The sequence below is a fragment of the Leguminivora glycinivorella genome, chromosome 4 (genome assembly GCF_023078275.1).
Source record: "Leguminivora glycinivorella isolate SPB_JAAS2020 chromosome 4, LegGlyc_1.1, whole genome shotgun sequence".
NCBI classification, from domain to species: domain Eukaryota; kingdom Metazoa; phylum Arthropoda; class Insecta; order Lepidoptera; family Tortricidae; genus Leguminivora; species Leguminivora glycinivorella.
Window position 1 is genome coordinate 8,018,314 of NC_062974.1, and position 23,059 is coordinate 8,041,372.

The following is a 23,059-nucleotide window of genomic DNA, read 5'->3' on the forward strand; positions in this document are numbered from 1 at the left end:
TTATTTTCAGGCCTAGGCCTGTAAAGTAACTTTTTTTATAAAATATTGTCCTTTAGAGCATTTTTTTTTATTTCATTGTATGTTTGAGAAAAGCACTATACATGCCTCGGCGTGAAAACGGATTCCCGGCCTCGTATCCCTATCCGGCCTCGCTCGCACGCTCGCTCGGCCGTATATACCCACTTGGCCGGAAATATTTAAAAATATTTTAAGCGGGTTACTCACGTATTAAGTCGATATAGCGTTCGACATGTTTCGGTTCAATTTCGAGAACCTTTCTCAAGAGTAGCGACACCCCGCCTTTACATGTCGAGAGCGAAATATTTTTAAATATGTATGAGTCTCACGGGAGTTTTATAGTTAAAATTGGCCGGAAATCCTCATTTTCCCGGCCTCTTAATTAATATTCGAATCACACAGTTTTGTGGTCATACCATACAACCTTCGCGCATGTCGCCGGCACGGCCCTGCTTTCCACAGATCATGTAGTGTTGGATGATATTGTGGTACCGTGGGTTCCAGCGATTCTTGCAAGTATCCTTGGTTATGATCATGGTCTCCGCTTCCTGCAGTATACGGGAATTGACACTGGTGCGGGCTAAAATGTCTACTGCCTGTAAATAGTGAATAATCATAGACACAGTAAATCATCAAATGTTTGATTAGAATATTTAGAATAGAATAGAAGAAATTTTTTCTAAAACGCTTAATTTAAACGCATAAAGCGTAACTGAAAAAGTCCCAAGTCAGCTTCATGTCAAGGGACCCTGATGATTATTTAGTGTCAGGCTAAGCTTGTATGTATATAATAGTAAGATTAAGTTAATTAAAATAATTTTTTAAAATGTATACACTGTATGAACTTTGGTCTGAAATAAAGATATTTTGTTTTTAACCCCTGACGCAAAAACGAAGGGGTGTTATAAGTTGGACGTGTCTGTCTGTCTGTCTATCTGTCTGTCTGTTTGTCTGTCTGTCTGTGTGTATGTCTGTCTGTCTGTGGCATCGTAGCTCCCGAACGGATGAACCGATTTAGATTTAGTTTTCATAGTTATCAACTTATCATACAAGTTGATAGATTTTGTGAGACAACTATTGAAGTGCAATATTTACTACAGAAAGTTAGAAAGCTACAAAAGCTAGTTAAACAAATAAACTTTGAAAGAAAACGTAGTAGGTATTTTGATATTCCTGAGTTATTTAGCTTTTTAGTTTCTGATATAAATACCTAAATTAACTGAGACCAGAAGTTTTGCAGTGCTTTTGAGATGTCATAAGGATTTCTAATTTATCTTTGGATCAAGTTTAAAAGTAATAGGACCTCTGGCAGCTAAAAATGCCACGGAAATCCCGGTTTTAATGGATAACTTTTGACAAACTAGAAATATAGACTCACGTCAGTGAATTCATTTAAAGAACCCCATCCGGCAATGAAACCCCGAGTTCCGGGTTTCTCAAACTCTTGAGATATATTATTGAAACGGATCATCTGTGGGACAAAATCGCAACCTTTCACACGTCTTTGGAAGGAAATCGGGGCCTCCGTCATGACAACTGCTATGTCATTCACCATCCAACGAATGTTGTTAAACACTTGTCCATCAAACCGATATGCTGGGGAAATAATATTAACATTTAATAAAATATACATTTTCAAATTAAGGCTGATGTTTGTCACGCAGACCGCGCGCGCGGAGCGATCTGGGCGACTACTTTGAATGAAGTTGATGCTGTCGTCCACGCGGACACCGATACTCTAAATAGCTCCCTGAACTTAATGAGTACATAATTAAGCTTGAGCTCCGCGCTGTGACACTAAAACTAGCCCAAAAAAATTCATGTCATAAGGATTGATTAAAGCAATATTACAAAATGAATGGTTAATATGAAGGTGGATGTATATGTCGCAGGGAAATGGCTAAAACAGAGATTTGATCAAATCTCTAAGGGATATGATCAAATCACGCAGGATGTCAAAATGGCGAATAAACTTCATCATTTCTCTAGAAAATTTCAGTCATTTAACTCTGTCCCTTCCTGACTCTGTTTAGTGAAATCACAAAATCGGCCAATAGACACACCACGTCTTGTCATTTCACTAGATTTGTTTAGGGATTTATCCCTGAACCACGACAGTAAGTTGACGTAACGAACTCAAAAAGTCAACTAGTTTTAACATTTCGCTAAAAAAAATTAGGGAAATTATAAAGTATAAAGTGGTTGTAAACTGAAACATAATTATTTGTACGTCTATCAAATAATATAATACATATGTCTATCCCATCATGGAAACCATAGGGTATTCCGGACCTTTGGGATGCGTGCGCGGAACTGAAACCAACATGTAGAGGCCCCTTTGGTACTTTAATGAAATGCATGGGGTACAACGAGCAGATGCTGCCCTTGAGAGCAGCAGCAATTGCAGAGGCATCAGTGTAAAGACTATTTGAGAGTTAATGGAATCTAAATCTTACAGAGCTCCCCAGGACCACTTGGGTACGTTCGTGAGGTCGATGTTCCCCAACAGCATAAAACTAGTTGACTTTATAAGCTCGTTTCGTCAACTTACTGTCGTGGTTCAGGGATTTTATCAAATCCCTAAGCAAATCTAGTGAAATGACAAAACGTGGTGTGTTTATTGGCCGATTTTGAGATTTCACTAAACAGAGTCAGGGATTTAGTGAAATGACTGAAATTTTCTAGAGAAATTATGAAATGGATTCGCCATTTGGACATCCTGCGTGATTTGATCATATCCCTTAGAGATTTGATCAAATCTCTGTTTTGGCCATTTCCCTGCGACATATACAAGAGTAGAGAAAAGTCTTAGAAAATAGATGTAAAATAAAATCTCTTTACGCTGCCTGTGGTTTTCTATCCATACCCACTGAGCATGAAACTTACAATAACTTGCAGTAAGTTTACATACCTCACATTTGTAAGTTTAGAATGTAAGGTCGGAGAAATATGACAACAACATTCAACTTATTGGTAATTTGAAACTTTCAGAAAATTAGTAGTGCTATATTATTGTAACATGACAAATGAAAACTAATATTATAATATTGCAAGGATGTTTTGATCACAAGTTATTTAAATGTTCATTTATTACATTGCTGCAACAAGGTATTAGCTATATTACATATGCAACGTTACAGCAACATTAACTTTTAAACATCAAGTTTTCAATGTTACTTCAATGTCTAAACTTAAAGTTTCCCAAATGTTCAAAATCAATATTACTGCAATTGACCACTTGAAATATTGGTTTTATGCAGTTGCTGCAATATCACAAATTAAGATTTACTTCAATAAAACCTTTTGATATAACCGGTATATTTATTTTGTAACATTACAGGTAATTATAAATACAATGTCACAGCAATTGTTTTTTTTAAAGAATTAATTTCTCAATGTTGCACCAATTTTAAATAATAACGTTTATTAAACATTTAACATCAATATTACAGTCATTGACCGTTTTAAATATATTTTTTATAATTTTGCTTCGTTATCACAAATTGATATTTCCTTTAATGAATCTATTTTAGAATCTATAAATATTACCCGTATCAAAATAGCATAACATCAGGGCAAATTATAAACACAATAGATGTTTTAAGCTAAGTATATTAGATTTTTCAGATATACGTTTTGAAAGACCTATGTTGGATATCCAACGACTCCATCACGAACCACTCAATAGATTCATCCCACAGAATTTAGTTCTGTGATTCATCCCCAGCATGCAGTTTACTAGTCTCACGCGGCCCGTCCGCGCGGATCGCGACCAATTTATATGATGATGTTGTCGTCCGCGCGGACCCGGTCCATGCCACTCTAAGTCTAAACCGCTCCCTGAAGTTAACAGTGTTAACTTAACACATAAATCCAGTGCGGATCGCTCCGCGCGGTCGGCCCGCGTGACGTAAAACCAGCCTAATCCGAGGGTGAAGCTAGGAACATACTACGCGGACGTCCGTCGTAAATCGACCGCGGACGGGAATCTGGACAATGAAATTACACATAACCGTGCAAACTATCGGTCGACGGACGTGGACGTGGCCTTGAGCGCATGGACGTCCGATCGAAATCTGGCTCGCTGGATGTTTTGTTCCGTGCACACTGATCGGTCGCGGTCGCGGTCGATTTACGACGGACGTCCGCGTAGTATGTTCCTAGCTTGACGCTGTAGGTACGAGTATAACGACGTTAGTGCGTTTTCACATTATCCATTCCGATATCGGATGTATTGAACCGCTATTCCATTCATTACTGGCGACATCTTGGATTTTTTCCATTAAAATCCTTCCGACATCCGATATTCGGATCGGATAATGTGAAAACGGCCTTACGTGTGCTCCCTGGCAGGCATTAAGTATAGTCGAGCGATAAACGATGATGTTTTTTATCATTTATCGCGCGACCATACTTGCCTCCCCACCATAGCGGCGTGTACATCAGTGGGGTTCGGGCCAAGCCACGTACAGACCACATAATATTATATATTATATTGTGGAACTGGTAAAGCTAGGAACATATTATGGGTCTCTACCGCGGACGCGATCTGGATAAAGCTAGGAACATACTACGCGGACGTCCGTCGTAAATCGACCGCGACCGCGATCGATCAGTGTGCACGGAACAAAACATCCAGATTTCGATCGGACGTCCATGCGCTCAAGGCCACGTCCACGTCCGTCGACCGATAGTTTGCTGGGTGAGGTGTATATTCATTGTCCAGATCCTCGTCCGCGGTCGATTTACGACGGACGTCCGCGTAGTGTGTTCCTAGCTTCATGAATATACACCGAAGCTAGGAGCATACTACGCGGACGTCCGTCGTAAATCGACCGCGACCGCGACCGATCAGTGTGCACGGTCACCAAAACATCCAGCGAGCCAGATTTCGATCGGACGTCCATGCGCTCAATGCCATGTCCACGTCCGTCGACCGATAGTTTGCACGGTTAAGTGTATATTCATTGTGCAGTCCAGATCCCCGTCCGCGGTCGATTTACGACGGACGTCCGCGTAGTATGTTCCTAGATTGAATTGTGCAAACTATCGGTTGTCGGTCGTGCACGTGCGATCGCGGACGTCAGCGCAATATATTCCTAGCTTCATTGTGTGATGGCGTTCCCTTAGGGCCACTTGTACCACCTGCTTAAGTCAAGGTTAGTGGACTGTCAAATTCCATATAAAATGGTGGGTTAAGGTTAACCTCGGATTTTCGGTGGTGCAAGTGACCCTTACTGTCATTTAGGTTCAGGTTCCCAATAGTCGGCACTCTTATAAGATGGTGAAGTGTAATGTTCAGGCCTGGCTAATCAGAACAACAACAGTGTTTCCAATAGGATTTATTAAGACAACACAGAGCTATACACAAGTTTAGACGTTTAGAATATGAATTTATATTTTCGTTAGTCAGACACACAAACACTGCTTATTCAAGAACAACTACGAACAATATATCTAATCTTATAATTAAATCTTAAAACCCTAAAGACTAAAACTAACACAAGCAGGTTATAACTAAATATAAAAAACCCCCCTCAGATCCCCTGCCTCTGGCATAGACCCAAGAATGCTTGCGGCGTTTCCCCTTTGCACCGCCAGACTCAACCTCTGAGCAAAGAAGGAACCGGCTCTCGACACCTTTTTAATAAAATTTTTGGACAACTTTAGAAAAATAGTCTTTACTCGTATGTATTAATGTAGTCTAGTAACACTAATGCCATAGGTGAGTGGTATATCTTGTACACTGTCTTTGCTTACACTGAACTGCACTTTCACTATTGGACGTGATGGTAGCGGGTGTACCAAAGACAGTATTATAGTTGAGATTTTATTTGTTGAATTTATTTAGTCTTCACATTAACAACTCTTTCTCTAAGGCCCACATGCCCTTATAAATTTATATAGATCCTGTGGTTGAACAATGATGGTACTGAATTTGAAGTCTTCTGTTTGTGATGGTTCTACCTGATTATTACAAATATACTCTTGCCAGGGAGGCTCACTCAACTTTTCTTTCATACATTCCGGCAGCCGCAAGTCCTGGCTTAGAGTTTGATGACCGTCTCCCTGCACAATAGAACTCAAAGTTGCATGCAGTCCGTTGACAGGTTGATGACAGTGCAGAGCCTTCTGTACTTGTACTTTTATAATTATGTGCTCTTGCTTCTGTCTCAGAACTTGCTTCCTTCAAATGATGGGAGGATCCACTGCAAAATAGAAGAGGTAGATTAAGTAACAATAAATAATTATTATATTATTAGACCTGTGGCCCGTCTTTCGAGAAACGGGCCCCTGGTATTTAGCAATATAAACAATTCATACTAAAAGAAAGAATATGGTTTATACTTACGTACGGTTTTCTTTGGTGGACAAACAACAGGTGTTTCTTTAGCTTTCCAGAATGGTGAATTTACCAATACTGAAACAAGTCTTCTTCTTGTTCTTTGATTCTTTCCACTTCATGTAGGGCTAGGGTCGGCTATCCTAATTCTACGGCGCCAGGACGCTCTGTTCTGGGTTGTCGGGTCGGGCAGGTTTTCCTCTCAGGACATCAAAGAGAATTTATAGGCCGGCAACAGACAGTCATAAAAATGCATAATCTTAGAAAAGATTTGTATGCAAACTGACAATTCAAACTGACACTGACAGATCTGTATAATCACTACATTTTGAGTTACGTTTTGATCCACATAAAATTTCATAATATATTTTAAAAAGTATTTTTGTGTCATTAATAATTGTTGTAGAAAGAATATACATTTAAAGTGAATCGATACTAAATACAATGTGATGGTAAAATATGCACTTTAAATACTTTTTAACTTTCTAGAGTGTAAAATCTGAAAATGAGTTACATGGTTTCACATATTCCGTCAATCGAAACGAAACGTCAAACGGAGTTTTTGTTATGCTGACAGCACTGTAACGTAATTATAGCACGACCAGTGTTGTCAGTTCAGAGATTTTTCTCCGATTTGCTGAGAATTTGAGCCTCTAGCGGAGATCAGATACAATCGGAAAATTTCGGAGATTATGAAAAGGTCTCTAATTTTTTGAAGTTAAACCGCTCGGTAAACCTGAATGCATGAATTAAAGATATCAAAATATTCTCAATGTTCTGTGCATTTCTGATATAAAAGCGTTAAGTAATTAAAAGTATTAATGCACTATAAACATTTTTTTTTGTTTAAAGACGGTCAACCAAATCTCGGCAGTAAAAAAGCCGGCAAATTAGAAAAATGTATCCTAAACATTGAAGTTGGATGAACGGAATCATCGAGGAGCCATAACACTTAAATTGACCGTCTCGAAAGCCTGCTGGCGTCCACCGTCTGAAAAATTCATAATCTGAATTTGGATTTGTATGACAGATCTAGTGCAAGGATTTCCATACAATTCGCAACTGTCCGTGTTATTTTTTAATATTATGTTTTTTTTTTCAGATCGATCTGACAGATTGCGAATAATATGAATTTTCATTGCACTCGATCTGATTTCATTTTTTTTATACTACGTCGGTGGCAAACAAGCATACGGTCCGCCTGATGGAAAGTGGTTACCGTAACCTATGGACGCCTGCAACTCAAAGAGTGTCACATGCGCGTTGCCACCCCATTAGAAACTTTTGTACACTTTTGTTCACCCCTTTGCTGTGTTAAGTATAAGTACACAGCAAAAAGGAGTGCACAAGTTCAAAGGAGGGTTTGGGTTGCCAACGACTCAAAAGACAATAGACGGAACAAATTATTTCCTTAAGTCCTCCCGTGGTCAGCACCCCGCACCCTCGTTGAGCTCTGGGAGCCTTACTCACCGGCAGGAACACAACACTATGAGTAGGGTCTAGTGCTATTTGGCTGCGGTCTTCTGTTAGGCGGAGGTACTTCCCCAGTTGGGCTCTGCTCTAGCTTCGAGCGAAACGATATCCGTGTGCCCTACCACAGAAAGCGGAATATCATTCGCTATGCCCTACCTCCTAGCGCTAATATTATGATTTTTTAAGATTATGAAATGAAGACTGTATGCATAACTGACAGTTCAAACGTACACTGACAGATTTGTCAGTGTCAGCATACAAATCTTTTTTCAGATTATGATTTTTTCAGACTGTCTCTTTCAGACTCTGTTGCCGTTCTTAGTGCCCTTATTGGATGCCAGGCTTAAGGCGGAATCGAACTGTGTCGAATCGAGTTCTCATATGCGATTCGACGCGTCGCTGATGGACGCTGTTTAATAAGAAATGCATATGAGAGATCGCTCACGAAGCAACGCAACTTTTCATACAAATACGTAAGTTGCCGAGCAACTTCGACGAACGTGGGCGAGCCGCGCACCCTTAACAGATATGTTGTAAATAAAAATAAAAAAATTCAGCTCTGTAGGTGACGCATTCATAGCACAGGCACTAGTTTTCATGTAAAACCAATTAAACTTGAACTCATTATTTTTATGACTTAGATACTACAGTGACAGCTTAAAAAAACTACTTGCTAGAAATCTGCCTATTCAGCTGCATGTATAAATTAAGGCACACCACGCCACAGTGTGGAAAAAAAAGGTTTATATGCAACCTTTTTTTTTTGTATGCAACCTGTCAGTTCAATCTGAAAATTCTGTCAGTATGAACTGACAGGTTGGATGCAAATCTTTTTTAAGATTATGAATTTCTCAGTGTCTATGGCGTGCCTAAGACTAGGGAATGCAATAACCGATCAAATTTCATAACCGGTTACAATTTTTTATTATGTGAAGAATAACATTAAGTGTTCACATAAAAAAAAAACACTCACGATATTTTGTACCCATAGGAACTTGAAAATATTATAGAGAATAGAGAATTTATTTGCATACCTCATTCATTCTGTACACCCATAGGCCCACATACATATGTACATACATGGACCCTGATACGGGTGTAGCAAAGTGTAAATGTGTCACTTATTAATATAAATATCTAGGTGACCGAGCTTCGCTTGGTTCTGTTTCGTATCATTGACATGTGTCGCCATCTAGTTCAAAAATGAATAGTACCTACATCGAGCGAAAGAATTCTCAGCCTTAACAACACAACTACTCCACACGAGATGGCGCGCGTTTCGCCATTAAAACTCAAATAGTGTATTTTTCTATTCATTTTAGCCTTGACCTGTGTCGCCATCTAGTGTTTGCAATAAATAGTACTTACATCGACCGAAAGAATTCTGTCTTAACAGTACAACTACTGCACATGAGATGGCGCGTGAAGAAAACGCATGAAAACTCGAAAATTCGCGTTTTCCGGACCTAAGGATAAGTTAGACCGATTTTTCACCCCCAAAAACCCCCACATAACAAATTTCAGCGAAATCTTTAGAGCGGTTTCCGAGATCGTCAGTATAAATAAATATATAAATAAATATACAAGAATTGTTCGTTTAAAAGTATAAGATTGTATTATATTCCATGTACGGGCAGAAAGTTTCAATTTCTAACTAAACGTAATGTACTCGTATAGCCTTCCCATCAGTTGCTCATACCAAGCGCCCCAGTCTTATAAGATGTGCTTGAATTTGATATAATTATTATTGTTGCACAGCTCAGCACATAATATGTGCAGTGCAGTGCATTCCAACTTTCATTATCATTTAATATGTTATCTTTTATTCGAGATACCGTTAGTACAAACTCCGTGTTAAAAAAAAATTGAATAAAGAATAAATATGGAAAAATTATAAGTATCAAAACTATTTGTCAGTTATTTCTTAATTGCATTGCATGCATATTTTACGTAACGTACTTCTTTAAATATACTTACTAATAAATGAGACTAATTACTAGGAAATCAAATCAAAATAGACAATTTCGTATTAAATACATATTAAATACCACACAAATAAATGAAATAAATACCTCGTTCTCAAAGTATTGCTTTTATAAAATTTTGTAAGGATTGTAGCGAAAACGAAAAAGTAGCGGTAAAACATTTAAGTTGGTAACCCTGACGCCCCTTGTGACGCCACGAACAAGCGAGCTGTGAGTGCGCCACCAGTCCGCCATCTTTCTTACCTTTTTGATTGTTGACTTGTAAATTTTGTAATTAGTTTTTGCCGACGTCCACCGTGCCGTTTTTTAAGTAATTTTTGGTATTTTACAAATTGTGTTACTTTAGTGGACACGTGGAGACATGCACGCTGACTGTTGGAAGAATTCGTCAATTCAGACTGGCGCAAAGAGCTATCAGGGCGCGATGCCAGGAATTTCATTGCGAGACAGAATTCGAAATGAGGATATTCGCCAACGCAATAAAGTTACCGACATTGCAAAAAGGATTAACTCAAGTGGGAATGGACCGGCTATATTTTTCGCAGAGATGACGATCAATGGGGTCGCCTAGTATTGCTGTGGAGACCTAGCCTGGGTGGCCGAGGTGGCGGGAAACCACGAGCAGATGGTCGGATGACACATATAGAACGGAGTGGAAACCCACGGAATGCAGACCAGGATCATATAGTAAGTATTTTGTTTCTTAAGTTTTGTATGGATTCTTTGAATGAAATGAGTTCTATCGAGTTAACTGCACTTTGCGTTAGGCGTCCATGTGTTTTATTCTTAGCGCCAGGCAGGCAAGCATGGGATGGCCTAATGTTTTATCATTTATCGCACGACCATGCTTGCCTGCCAGTTCTGGTTATTTATTGATTTAGGTCGAGTTTGTTTGTTTGGTTTAGTTTTTAGTTATTTAAGAAATAAAATGCCCTAGGTATGCTGATCTAGGCGCAACCGTAGGAGTGAAGAATCTAACGTTATCCTGTTAATTAGATTATATGAGATAGATTAGATATAGAATAAATTTTATGGTATGAGGAGAAAACCATTCAAATCTAATTGAAACTAACTACTTCTACTTGTGTAAATATATTAATGATGCTGATTTATTCAACTAATTTTATGTTTTCAGCTTTAGGTATGAGTTTGTTACTTTTGCTCATAATAACATGGAGTATGTCACAGCTGCTCCACGGGCTGCATTGAAGGGCAACAGGAGCGAAAATGGAAAGGAGCTCCCCTTTCAATTAGAGAATCTTAGGTAATATACTATTGTTCTTTATTTGCATACCATATAATTTTTACAATATGTACATATTTGGACCCTGAAAAGGGTATAGCAAAAATCTCTTACTAGTTTGTGTTATTAACTAGATTTATAGTATAAAAATTGAGGTTCCACTCTCAACTGTTTCCTCCTCTAAAACTTAATCAATCAGGATGAAATTTGAGGATTTGAATGATAATGAAATAATCTGTGTCGTACCGTTTGGTTTTTTTTGGCTAATTGTTGACCCATTTTGACTATCCTACGACAGTCCGACACATATATAAACGATAATAAATATAATAATCTGTGTTGAAAAAACCAGGGAGGAAATAGTCGAGAGCTTTTGTATGGAGAATTGACCCCTGCTGTAGTAAATCGCCCGTTTCTGCTGAAGTAATTATGGATTGAATAACACTGACTCTCTTTTCTCTTTTTAGGATATGCTAAGGCAAACAGAAGGAGGCAAGGAACAGGACTGCATCAATTGCTGTTTGGAACCAATCTTGTGGGATGACTTCTGGACAGGGAAAAAACAATTTCATCATCTACCCTAATACTGACGAATGTTCTAAAACGTAAGTACTTATGAACCCTTCATAAAGGGCAATGTCCATCTTTTATTACAAGCTTTTATTCAACTTGCCTTGTTAGTGTGTTAGTTTGGGTCAAAACGTAGAAGCTAAATTTGACCCACTTCCCGGTTTCCGATTGAGCTGAAATTTTGCATGCATATGTAAATCATGTGACAATGCAATATTATGGTATCATGGAGCTGATCTGATGATGGAGCAGAAAGGTGGTCATAGGAACTTTGTTATGAAACGTCCTATCCCCATTGAGTAAAAGGGGTTTTTAGAAACATCTCGGAGAGCAGTAGACAACTGTTGAAAGAAAGGTACAGTCGGCAATAAAAAAGCTTGTGCCAAAAAAGACGTTTTTGCAAAAGACTTATTCATATGCGTTTAGTCCAAATTGATTTAAAATAATATATCTAAAGGTTTCCTAACATTTTATAAATTTTACAGGTGCTGTAAGGCAGACATTTCCAAATGTAACGGAGGAAAGTTTCGAGACATGTAATGGTTTCAACACGCTGCTGAGACCCAACTCAAGAGACGTCAGTTTGTACTGTTTTGTCCATTCTCTATTGGGCATGCTTGTATGGAGAGGTATATATATTGGAGTACAGACATGGTGTTTGGTATGAGTATTATATACATCCTCTTGAGTCAAAGAGGACCGGTAGCCACTTTGAACTCCGTGTCCGAAAGGGTCAAAGTATGGAGCTCCCGGTACTCAGAAAAAAAATTCTGGTCTATTAGTTTTGAACTTTCGAGTCAAGTTTGGTGTCATTTTTATGTAAACTGTTCGCTTCATTTTTAAATTGAAGAAGATTAAAAATCACAGTAATATTATTAAGGCAAAAGTTTGTGAGCATACTGTGTTTGTTACTTCCTCACGCCACGCCCAAGTGCCTTAACAAATATTATTTATAAAATTAAGTATGGAGGAAGTAAGATATACCCTAAGTTAACACGTCGCTTCTTCTTGATCGTGGGTAACACTCGGGGCGCAGTATAATGATTATTAAAAATCTTTATGCTGTCCCCTATGCTGCGATGGCGATCGTTGCAGTACTTTCAATATTTTTTACATCAAATATTAGAATCATCAAAGATTACTAATAAAATAGGCTTTTTAAAAATATTTTTTAAAAATCATGATTAGTATAAAAATATGGAAATATGAGGATTTGTTTGCATTTCGTGGCTACTAAAAATTCATTATATTAAATATTGTGCTATATTTTGCTATGGAACCCTAAAAAAGTAGTTACATAAAACTGACACTAAAATTGACTCAAAAGCTCAAACTAATCGGCCAGAATTTTTTCTGAGCAGCAGGAGCTCCATACTTTGACCCCCTCTCCCCCCTTCGGACACGGAGTTCAAAGTGGCTACCGGTCTTGTTTGACTCGGGAGGACGTGTATAATACCCATACCAAACGCCAATGCCCTACTCAAAAATTCACCTTTTCCCAATAGAGAACGGACTGTGTTAGACAGACGACAGTGCATGTTGTTACACGGTAAAATTTACTAGAAGACCAAATTTATAAGTTCCTTAGTTATTCTATTTTTAACTAAATAAGTTCTTGTACTATAAGCAATCGGAATAGGCAGAGTAGATATATTTATTTTTAAACGAAATGACTTCCTTGCGATAGTATTTTTTCAGTACAGATGGTGTTTTTTTTTTTCGCACTAGTGCGAGAAGTGGTTCATTATACGCCAGGTCTAAACTTCGGAGGCTCATCTGTACTGAAAAACGTCGTACGATACACGTGCGAAAAGGAAATTCGTAACTCGTGTCGATTTAAAACACTCCCTTCGGTCGTGTTTTAATTTATCGCTACTCGTTTCGAACTTCCTATTTTGCCATATTGGAATCTTTCGCTTTTTACGCACTTGTATCGTAATGTACTATTTTGCCATATTGGAATCTTTCGCTTGCTCGAGTATCAATATTGGCACGTGCAGTTAAACAATAACTTTGCCCCCTTGTAAAACAATTAACTATTTTTTCAGTACAGATGGTGGTTTTTTTACGCACTAGTGCGAGAAGTGGTTCATTATATGCCAGGTCGAAACTTCGGACTCCGAAGTCTCGTTCGGAGGCTCATCTGTACTGAAAAACGTCGTAAGATACTATTTTAACAGCCTATATTGTGTCCCACAGCTGAGCAAAGGCCTCCCCTAGCACACTCAACGAAGCCTACCTCATCGGAATTAATTCGTGTATAAGCGAATTTTGGTATAATTGTAGGGAATGGTGTCTTAATCCACATTCTCAAAGTACTCGGGGGTTTGGGTGGAGATAACGGGTAGAGGGGGAGTGGAAAAAGTCCCTTTTTTTTTAGTTTTTCGTGAATACTTCTTAAACTGTGCCACGTAGCAAAAAATGTTTCAAGACACAAGTAATCTTCAGAAAATTCTCTACAAAGAAAAATATGTTCACTTTTTATCTGGGATCATGAAATATGGATAGGAAAAGATGGACAGGGAAGATTTTTTTTATAATGCAAGTGTGATGAAAAACATTGTGCGTTACTCGGGAAGTATGAATATTACTAACTCGACTCTTTAAATCGCTCCAGCAAGCCAACTTACTCTCGTTAGTACAATGTACTATTATTGTCCGTCTTTTCCCCTCCATACTACCATTACCACCCCGACCCTAGAGTACTTTGAGTACGTGAATTAAGACACCATTCTCTACAACTATGCCAAAATTCGCTTATACACGAATTATTTCCCCCGACAGGCAGTTAAAAGTTGGGCGTGCTACCCTGTTTTCCGCCACTCGTCACGGTTTTTAAATTTCTTTAATTAACTATTTATCTGTTAAAAAGTTAGTGGACATTAGTTTAACGTTTTTTTTTAATATTTTATTTTCGAGTTAGGTCAGTTTGCAGTGTATTTTGACCTATTTAGAACTATATTAATTACAGTAGGTTCCCGGGACGTTAGTTACGCAAAAAAAAAATGTCGTAAGGAAATCTACTTTTTATATGTTCTACCAAGTGTAGGTAAATGTACTCTGCCTATTCCGATCACTGACTATAAAGCTTATTAAAACTCCATCGAGACTAGACTTCAATTTAAAGTGTACCCAGGTATTGGCTGTTGTATTTATTTATATCTGAATGTTTTTCATGTAAATGTTTATCATGTATTTCAGTCTGAAAGTTTAAACATATTATTATGTATATTTCATGTGCTGTGGCTAGTGACGTGTATAAGAGCCCTTGTGGCCTACTTGCTGAATAAATGTTTGTATTTTGTATTTATGATTTAAAAAACATGTTTTCATGAAAACTTATGTGCGTATTAGTTAAGAGGAAACAGGAATAGTAATTTCTTCATACAAATATTCTCGACTGTATCTTTCATTGGTTTTTTTAAAGTTAGAGCTTGGTTTTTAGTGCATTCCACGAGAATATCCTTTACGAAATACGTATATAAGGCAGCTATTCCAATCAAGTCAGTGAAGCTCGAGAAAATACTCTTAAGTCATGAAAGATGGTCAGGCACAAAATCGCTTTCTTAGCGTTGTCAGAAGTATTAGAATAATTGTATTTTGTACAGGACATTCTCGTGGAATGCCCCTTTTACCAATACTTCATATTGTGTCTGACTGTTTTGCTTCTTTTGATTTTATTTTGACACAGCTGCAAAGATAGGCGTGGTACCTATTCAAATCTGACATCGACTGTCCAAAAAACTAAACAGTCCGACACAGACAATCATTATCATCCAGATTTAAACATTTGATTACGATTGGTTAGGTTTTGGAGAACGAAACAGTGGAGAACAAAACCTTGATTTTTTCGATTTTTTAGGCACTAAATAATAGTAGTAGTATTCACGCACACTGTTTTAAAATGTGTTTGTGTGTATTATAATAGATATGTCATTGTCAATTCAAATATGTAACACCATTAGTATAAATAAGTATTATCATTGTACATTAGTATGGTGCTGGTTTGGTCTGAAGGGTTAAAAGAAAAAAAATGAAATAAATTATGTTGGCTGTATATCCATGTTTTTGTTTTATAAACATCAATGATTTTTGTGTGTGGTATTTTTAAAGTTTGACTTTATTTGTTTCTAGTTATTAAGCTGCACACGAACAGCAGCGAGCCTGGGCGAGCCCGCCCGCCCGCCCAGGCTCGCTGCGGTCCGCACGCAGCTCGCAGAGCACCTTGCGTGCATTTGTATTTGCGACGTCCTATCAACCACAAAAATTAATTTCCCTGCAATATCCCTATGAAATGTTGTGCGAACGATTCACGAGTTACTTTCTCATGACGTGCAATTAGCAAGTTCTAGCAATATTATTTTTTGACTAAACTAGTAAGTTGCCAGTGATTTATTGACACAACATACCAAATGGTTATATACCAGAAACATTATGAGCGCTACTTTTAGGTACATTACAAGTGTAACTTGCAAGGAACTTCACTAGAGTTGTTAAAGCAATGTTACATTTGTAACTTATTAAAAGGTGCCAGTGAAAAATTTATATAACATACAATTTCAAACTTTTTGGTTTATTACAAATGTAACCTTGCCGTAATGAATAGCGTGTAAGTTACGCACAAATTGCATATGTGCTATTGTTGCAATGTACAAAAATGAACTTCTTAAAAGTTTTCGTCATAACTTTCTAGTAAGTTTATATTTCAATGTATCAGCAACATTGCTATTCAAAGTTATAGAAAGTTGTAAAATTCCGATCTGGGAAACTTACAGGGTTTATCTACAGCGCGGCCGAAAGCGTTTAACATCAATATAGCTCAAACATTGCTCTAATGTTACAAGCTTGCAATTGTAAGTTTCAAGCTCCCAGGTGTAGCATTGAGCAATGTTACCGCAAGTTCTGCTTGCTTAACGGGTAAGCAAGTAAGACAATTTAAAAAACGCCTAATATACTAAGATTACGTTGATTTATCACTGTGTTCCAATAGCCAAATCCTGTTATCATCATGACTCATTAGATTAGCTCCATGTCAGCAATATTATTAGGATTATTAGATTGTCATTTATGATTCATTCAGTTCGTAAATTTATAATCTGCATTCACGACATTTTGATATTTTATCATAAAATCTAGTTACAATTTCTGAGACACGATACAGGATCTTGTAGAGAACATCCGGACATCCAGGGTGAAATTTTTATAACAGGCAAGATTTTATGGACATGTTGGGCTGACCTTGGATCTATACTAACGTTGACGCTTAGTCAATGATAAATAAATACTTACCCTTATTAATAAATGTTATCTAAAGTTATCAAGCCGATAAAGTTCGTTTGCCCCTTTTCGACGTATTTTATCAAAAAAGGGACAAACGAACTTTATCGGCTTGATAACATTAGAGAACATTTATGAATAACGGGGCTTAGTCTGTAACCAATAGTATCTTTTATTTCATTCTCCGTGTTGAGTGAGTGGCAACTAGCTCTGCCGAACCAACGGAAGAACGAAAAAGATAATTTATTAAGATTTGACTACGGTTTCGTCATTAATCGAGAATGCTTAGGAAAAATCTGCACAGTTTACTTACTTCTATGAACACATTTCCAAACGGCTCGTAAGGCGCCGTTTTTAATACAGTCATTTGTCTGTGCTGGTGGTAACCACCTGATGACCAAAGGTTATTATCATTTATTCAAAATAGAAAAAACACATTTAAAATTTTTTATAAAAAATAGTTGTCTTTTTTACAAATCTTACTCAAGCAAGTGTAATAAAATTATTTTAAACAAGTACATTTGGATACAACTGTGCTAGGTTGGTTATAACACACTAGACAATATTCACTAATTGTCAGTAGAAAACGACTACAATTCATAATTTGATTTGTTTGTATTTTTCACCGAATCAAATTTTTGCGCGGGATTTATACTATCAGCATTATGATTTTATACGTACTTATGTAAAATTCGCAGATCAACAACCACATGATTGAGTCGGTAAAGGGAGCAATAACGTACCTATGCGTCCCAGAGACTATATAAAAGTATTTGACGTCTTCGATGCACGCTGCGGATGTCAGTATATAATTCTCATGGATAATAACGCCACCGCATAACCAATTTTCGTCCGCCAAATCATTGTGGGTAGAGGTAGGCCGCAAGTACACCTGGGAGACATTTTAATTAGTTTTATCTATATCATAAGTTGTCTATACTATTCTTAGGAGCAATAACAAAGAGCCTATGTTGAAAATCTGTGTCTGCTAGTGCATCGTAATTTCTACTTTACGATATCGGCAACCTATACTCTCGTTTCGTTTCGTTACATAAAACGAGTTTGTGTTTACTGCCTCTTAAAAAAAATACTAACCATGTATGGCCTAGTGTCAAAAACGTCTTTGCCTTTGAAGATACGTCTAGCATCTTTTAAAATTTCTGCCGCTTTCTCTAGTGTTGCGTTTGTGATAGGAGCTGGGGAGGGAATTGTGCCTGAAATTAGATTTATTTTGTTTTACAAGATATCACTAATTTAATATTGATACCTGAGTAAGCGATGGATAGATTTTTTTACAACCGCCGTAGCTGTAGGTAATAGCGAATAGTACGATAAATAAAACCATGGGAAATGCAAATTTATCAAAGCACGAGGTTATGAAAATAATTAAACTAGTGGTTTTGAGAGCTGTAGATCTTTTGCGACATGTTTAATTAAAAACGTAAAGTGAAAATAATTTGGTTTTAAAGCCATTATCTAGTCGAGTCACGGTATTATTAAGCGTCATCAACGCTATTTCCGCTTAGGTATTACTAACTTTCTTAAAACTGGGTCGAAAAAAAATTTGTTAGTTATAGAATCTGGTTACTGGTTCCGGATGTTAAGCTTGTAGTCTACGCTGATGATACCAATGCTGTAGTATCTGCTGAAAACATGACGCAGCTGAATGACAAAGTTAACATTACTCTACAAGCTCTAAACACCTGGTTCAGCACAAACAACCTTAAACTGAATTGTGCCAAGACTAATGCTTTGTTGTTTAAAACCACCTCGAGAAATAAAGACAGTCTACAGATTTCATCAAATGGAGTTATTATATAATTCAACAAGTTGATTCTGTTAAATTTCTCGGAGTCAAGATTGATTCAAGTTTATGCTGGAAAGAGGAACTTAAAAATGGTGTACCACGCACTGGTAGAATCTAAAATTAGATATAGCGTCAAGTTTTGGGGTAACAGTTATCTATACAATATCCAGGCAGCTTTTGTGGCCCAAAAGAGAGTCATCAGAACTATAACCAGAGTACCTCAGATGACATCATGTAAACCTCATTTCATAAAGTTCCATATCCTAACAGTACCCAGTCTATACATTCTTGTTATTCTTAGTGACCTCATAAAGTATCTAAACTGCATTGAAAGTTTGGATGAAAGAAGAAAACGGCTGGAAACAAGAAGGAAGGACTTACCACAAATAATAACCACTAAACTGCAGGTGGTTAAACACTCTTCAGCTTACCAAGCAGTTACTCTGTTTAACAGATTGCCAACGGAGTTGAAGTCGGTCACAAATTTAAATTTGTTTAAAAAATGTCTAAAATCGTATCTGGTGGAAAAGTGTTTTTATTCGTGGATGAGTTTATAGGCTCAAAATAGTTTCTTTTTTTGTGATATTTTTTCTTTCTTTCTGACATAGGTACCTAATATAATGAATGAATAGTATTAATGAATAATTTCGAGGTTGACTTAGATTTCTGTATTATTAGTTATTTATTAAGTTAGTAATGTTTTTTTTTAATTTGTAGATATTTAGTTATATTGTAATTGTAATATTATTAATTTTATGTAATATTCAAACACAATGTATAATAATATTGTTAAATGAATAAAATGACTAATGACTATGACTACAAAATTTCATGAAAATCTATATATTTTAAAGGCACTTACAGGTCGAACGCGATTAATTAACATTAATTTACCTTTTTTCCCAACTTTGCTTTGCTTTGCTGGGATGTCAGTCTTCCGCGACCACGGCCAGTGCAACCTGGCCGAAACGTTGAGAAAAAAGGTAAAATAATGTTAATTAATCGCGTTCGACCTGTAAGTGACTTTAAATATCATGAAAATCTGTTGAGAATTGGGACCTGCAGATGAGAACACCCGGAAACAAAAAATCATTAGACAACACAACACTTGCATCAAATCACTTTATTACTCTTGTAGTTGAAATGTTACTTGAAATAAATAAATTTTAATTTTAATTTTTTTTTTAATTACTCTTGTAGATGAAATGTCAACGCAGGGAGGAAAAGAAATGGGAAGATAACTTACCTGAGTAAGATTTACTGAAACCTAAAACAAGGAAATACAAACTCAACATTTTAGATGAAAAATAGTGTAGATACCAAACGTGCCATATTTGATATGAAATCATTTAGCTCCAAATCCAATTTCATGCTTGACTGTATACCTGATTGGTTAGTATATAATTATTAGGCAGCTAATACTGACTGAACATCATGTATCCGTTTATACAGGAGTCGTAGACAAATTGCCATCGAAACGCAACTGTCGGACTTATAATGGTATCATTTTTACAACCGGTAATTGATTTTCCGGATATGATTGGCCGGTTGTGACAAAAAAAACATTAAACATTCATTCGATTTTGTCTAAACATTATTCTTCAAAAGGACACTGATGTGCTCAAGCGCCGCCACAGTGGTCACGGCACGCGTGGGGGTGACGGAGCGATTCGGAAGATTTTGTTATCTAATGTACCAGCTTCGGCTTTGGCTTAGTATCCATCATTTAAAGGAAGGAAATTTAGAGTAAAACGTAGTTACACTTTTTTAATTATCAAATATCACTACCTTAAATATTGACAGTAATAAACATTACAACCCCTATGAATGAGTTTTAGAGAGAGAAACATTATGTTGTCAAAGCAATAGCGATTGTGAATGTGGCTAGGCGTACAGATCCTTTTATTTGTGCATATATTACTATATCAATTGATCGGTTAGGCTTTATTCTCTCTCTCTAGATCCTAAGAGTATTGCATGACGTATATTGTTTTTTTGCAGGGAATGGAAGAATCAGTGTTTATTCTTCTTCTTCCTTGACCTTTTCCCATTTAAGTGGGGTCGGCCTTTCTTGTCCTTTTCCTCCATAATACACGATTTTTGGCTATTTCAGCGTCTGCGTTAACATCTTTCATGTCTTTTTGGACTGTCGTCAGCCAAGTGGTAGGTGGTCTTCCGCTTCCTCTTTTTTGTGTCGGCATGTTTAAGGCTAACTTGACCATATGATCTTCTGGGCGACGTAGAATATGCCCATACCACCGAAGACGATTTTCTTTGAGTTTCTCAGCTATAGGTGCGACCTTGAAACTACCTCTTATGTAGTCGTTGCGGATTTTATCCAGCAACGTGACTCCTCCTGACCAACGCAACATGCGCATTTCAGTGACATGCAATTTATTTATGTGCTGTTTGGTTGTTGCCCAGCCTTCTGTGCCGTATAAAAGAGCAGGCCTTATTGCGCTTTTATAGACTTTCCCTTTCACTTTTATTGGCATTTTCTTATCGCATATTACGCCGGTCAGCTCCCTATATTTTTGCCACCCCACTGTAGTTCTATGTGTGACATCTTTATCGATCTTGCCATCGTTGCTGATGATGGATCCCAAGTATTTAAATTGGCACACTGTGGGAATTCTTGTGGCTCCGATATAGATTTTGAAGTCGTTGGCATTAGAAATGCCATCAAACACACAAGACATATGCTCAGTTTTCTTTCTGCTAATCTTTAGCCCATTACTTTCAAGTGCTTCTATCCAGGTGTTGAATGTGTGTTGGAGATCTATTATATCTTCTGAAATAAGTGCAACATCGTCTGCGTAAAGAATATTCCAGGGCACAGGTTTTTGGCAACTTTTCGTGAGGTAGTCTATTGTTACATTGAAAAGTAACGGGCTGAGAGTCGAGCCTTGATGGACGCCGGATCTGATTGAGAAGCTGTCACTTTTACCTGCTGGGCTCATAACTTGCGTCTTTACATCGCTGTACATGTCTTTTATGAGCGAGATATAACTTTCCGGCACCAGCTGATCTCTGAGGGCCTCCCAGATCAGGTCACGTGGGACATGGTCGAACGCTTTTTCTAAGTCAATGAAGACCATGTGTAAGTTCTTCTTGTTAGTCTTTCTCTTTTCTAAAAGTATGCGTATAGTGTGTGTATAGCGTCCGCCGTTCCCTTTTCAGCAACAAAGCCGCATTGATTTGAAGTTAATACTATTAGTTCATTTAGTCTGTTATACAAAACCCTTTCCCAGATTTTTAGAGAGTGGGACATAAGTTTGATAGCGCGGTAGTTACCACAGTCTCTCACGTCTCCCTTTCCTTTGTAAAATGGTATGAGAAGACTGTTTCTCCAGCTTTCAGGTATTTGTTGACCTTGTATAAGTTTGTTGAAAATTTCATAAAGCCAGAGTATACCTTCTTCGCCTAAGTGTTTCCAGACTTCTGACGGGATTTCATCTGGTCCTGTTGCTTTGTTGTTCTTCATCTGGCACAGAGCTTTCTTTATTTCCGTGGGTGTTATCGCTGTAAGGGGGCCACAGACAGAGACTGGTGGTGACGTATTGGTGTTTCTCGGGTGCGATACATTTAAGAGATCTTCGTAGTACTGCACCCATCTATCCCGGATATCTTTGTCCTGGGTTAGAAGTTTACCGGATGCATCATTTATGTACTTGACTGTGGTGATATCTTTGGTGCTGTTGTGACGCGATTTCGCCAGTTTGTGGATGTCTACTAGAGTGTCAGCTTTTTCCAATTTTTCGTAAAAAGCTTGGTAGGATTCAGCTTTGGATATAGCTATGGTTCGTTTAGCTTGCCGTTTGAGGTCGTTTTAAAGTAAACGGTCTGCCTCTTCATTTGTTGACTGCCAGATTTTAAAAGCCTCTTTCTTTTTGGAGACAGCGTTTTTGACCTCTATGTTCCACCAAGCTGTTTCCTTAAATGGACCTGTTGCTCCCTTTGTGCGACCTAGATGTTTTTCCGCAGTTCCTCTACACGTGACTTCAAAATCATTCCACATTTCTGCGGCCGTTAATTCAGTGTCTTTTTGGTCCATGTATGCATCCCTTAGTTCTCGGGTGAAAATTTGCCCTACCGCTTTTGATAGCGAACTCCATTTGATTTTTGGAACCTTGTGTTGCTTTTGTTTTAAAGGCTTAGGAAGTTTGTATGTGGTGACCAATATTCTGTGTTGAGTTGTCAGTGACTCCCCAGGTATGACCTTACTGTCTCTGTATCTGCCTAGATGTATACGTCTTGCGAGAATATAATCTATTTGTGTCGAGTTCCTACCACTTCGGTATGTTACGAGATGATCATTTTTCTTTTGGAAGAAGGTATTTACT

The 23,059-nt window shown here is 37.6% G+C and overlaps 1 protein-coding gene and 1 long non-coding RNA gene across 2 annotated transcripts in view; one reads left to right on the forward strand and one right to left on the reverse strand.

The window, feature by feature from the left end:
* Window positions 1-20,057, reverse strand: part of LOC125225137 — a 58,560-nt gene extending 38,503 nt beyond the window's left edge. Inside the window, exons 1-6 of the mRNA XM_048128711.1 lie at window positions 19,963-20,057; window positions 18,005-18,123; window positions 17,653-17,801; window positions 17,223-17,299; window positions 1,397-1,614; window positions 435-614 (exon numbers count right to left, since the gene is read on the reverse strand). Coding sequence (XP_047984668.1) covers window positions 435-614; window positions 1,397-1,614; window positions 17,223-17,299; window positions 17,653-17,801; window positions 18,005-18,123; window positions 19,963-20,011 — 792 coding nt within the window. The 5' untranslated portion in view covers window positions 20,012-20,057. The remainder of the gene's footprint in view (window positions 1-434; window positions 615-1,396; window positions 1,615-17,222; window positions 17,300-17,652; window positions 17,802-18,004; window positions 18,124-19,962) is intronic.
* On the forward strand, window positions 10,189-12,738 carry LOC125225138. The gene is made up of 4 exons (XR_007176960.1): window positions 10,189-10,506; window positions 10,955-11,083; window positions 11,530-11,667; window positions 12,118-12,738. It is a non-coding gene; the product is annotated as an uncharacterized LOC125225138 (long non-coding RNA).
* Window positions 20,058-23,059: the final 3,002 nt, after the last annotated feature.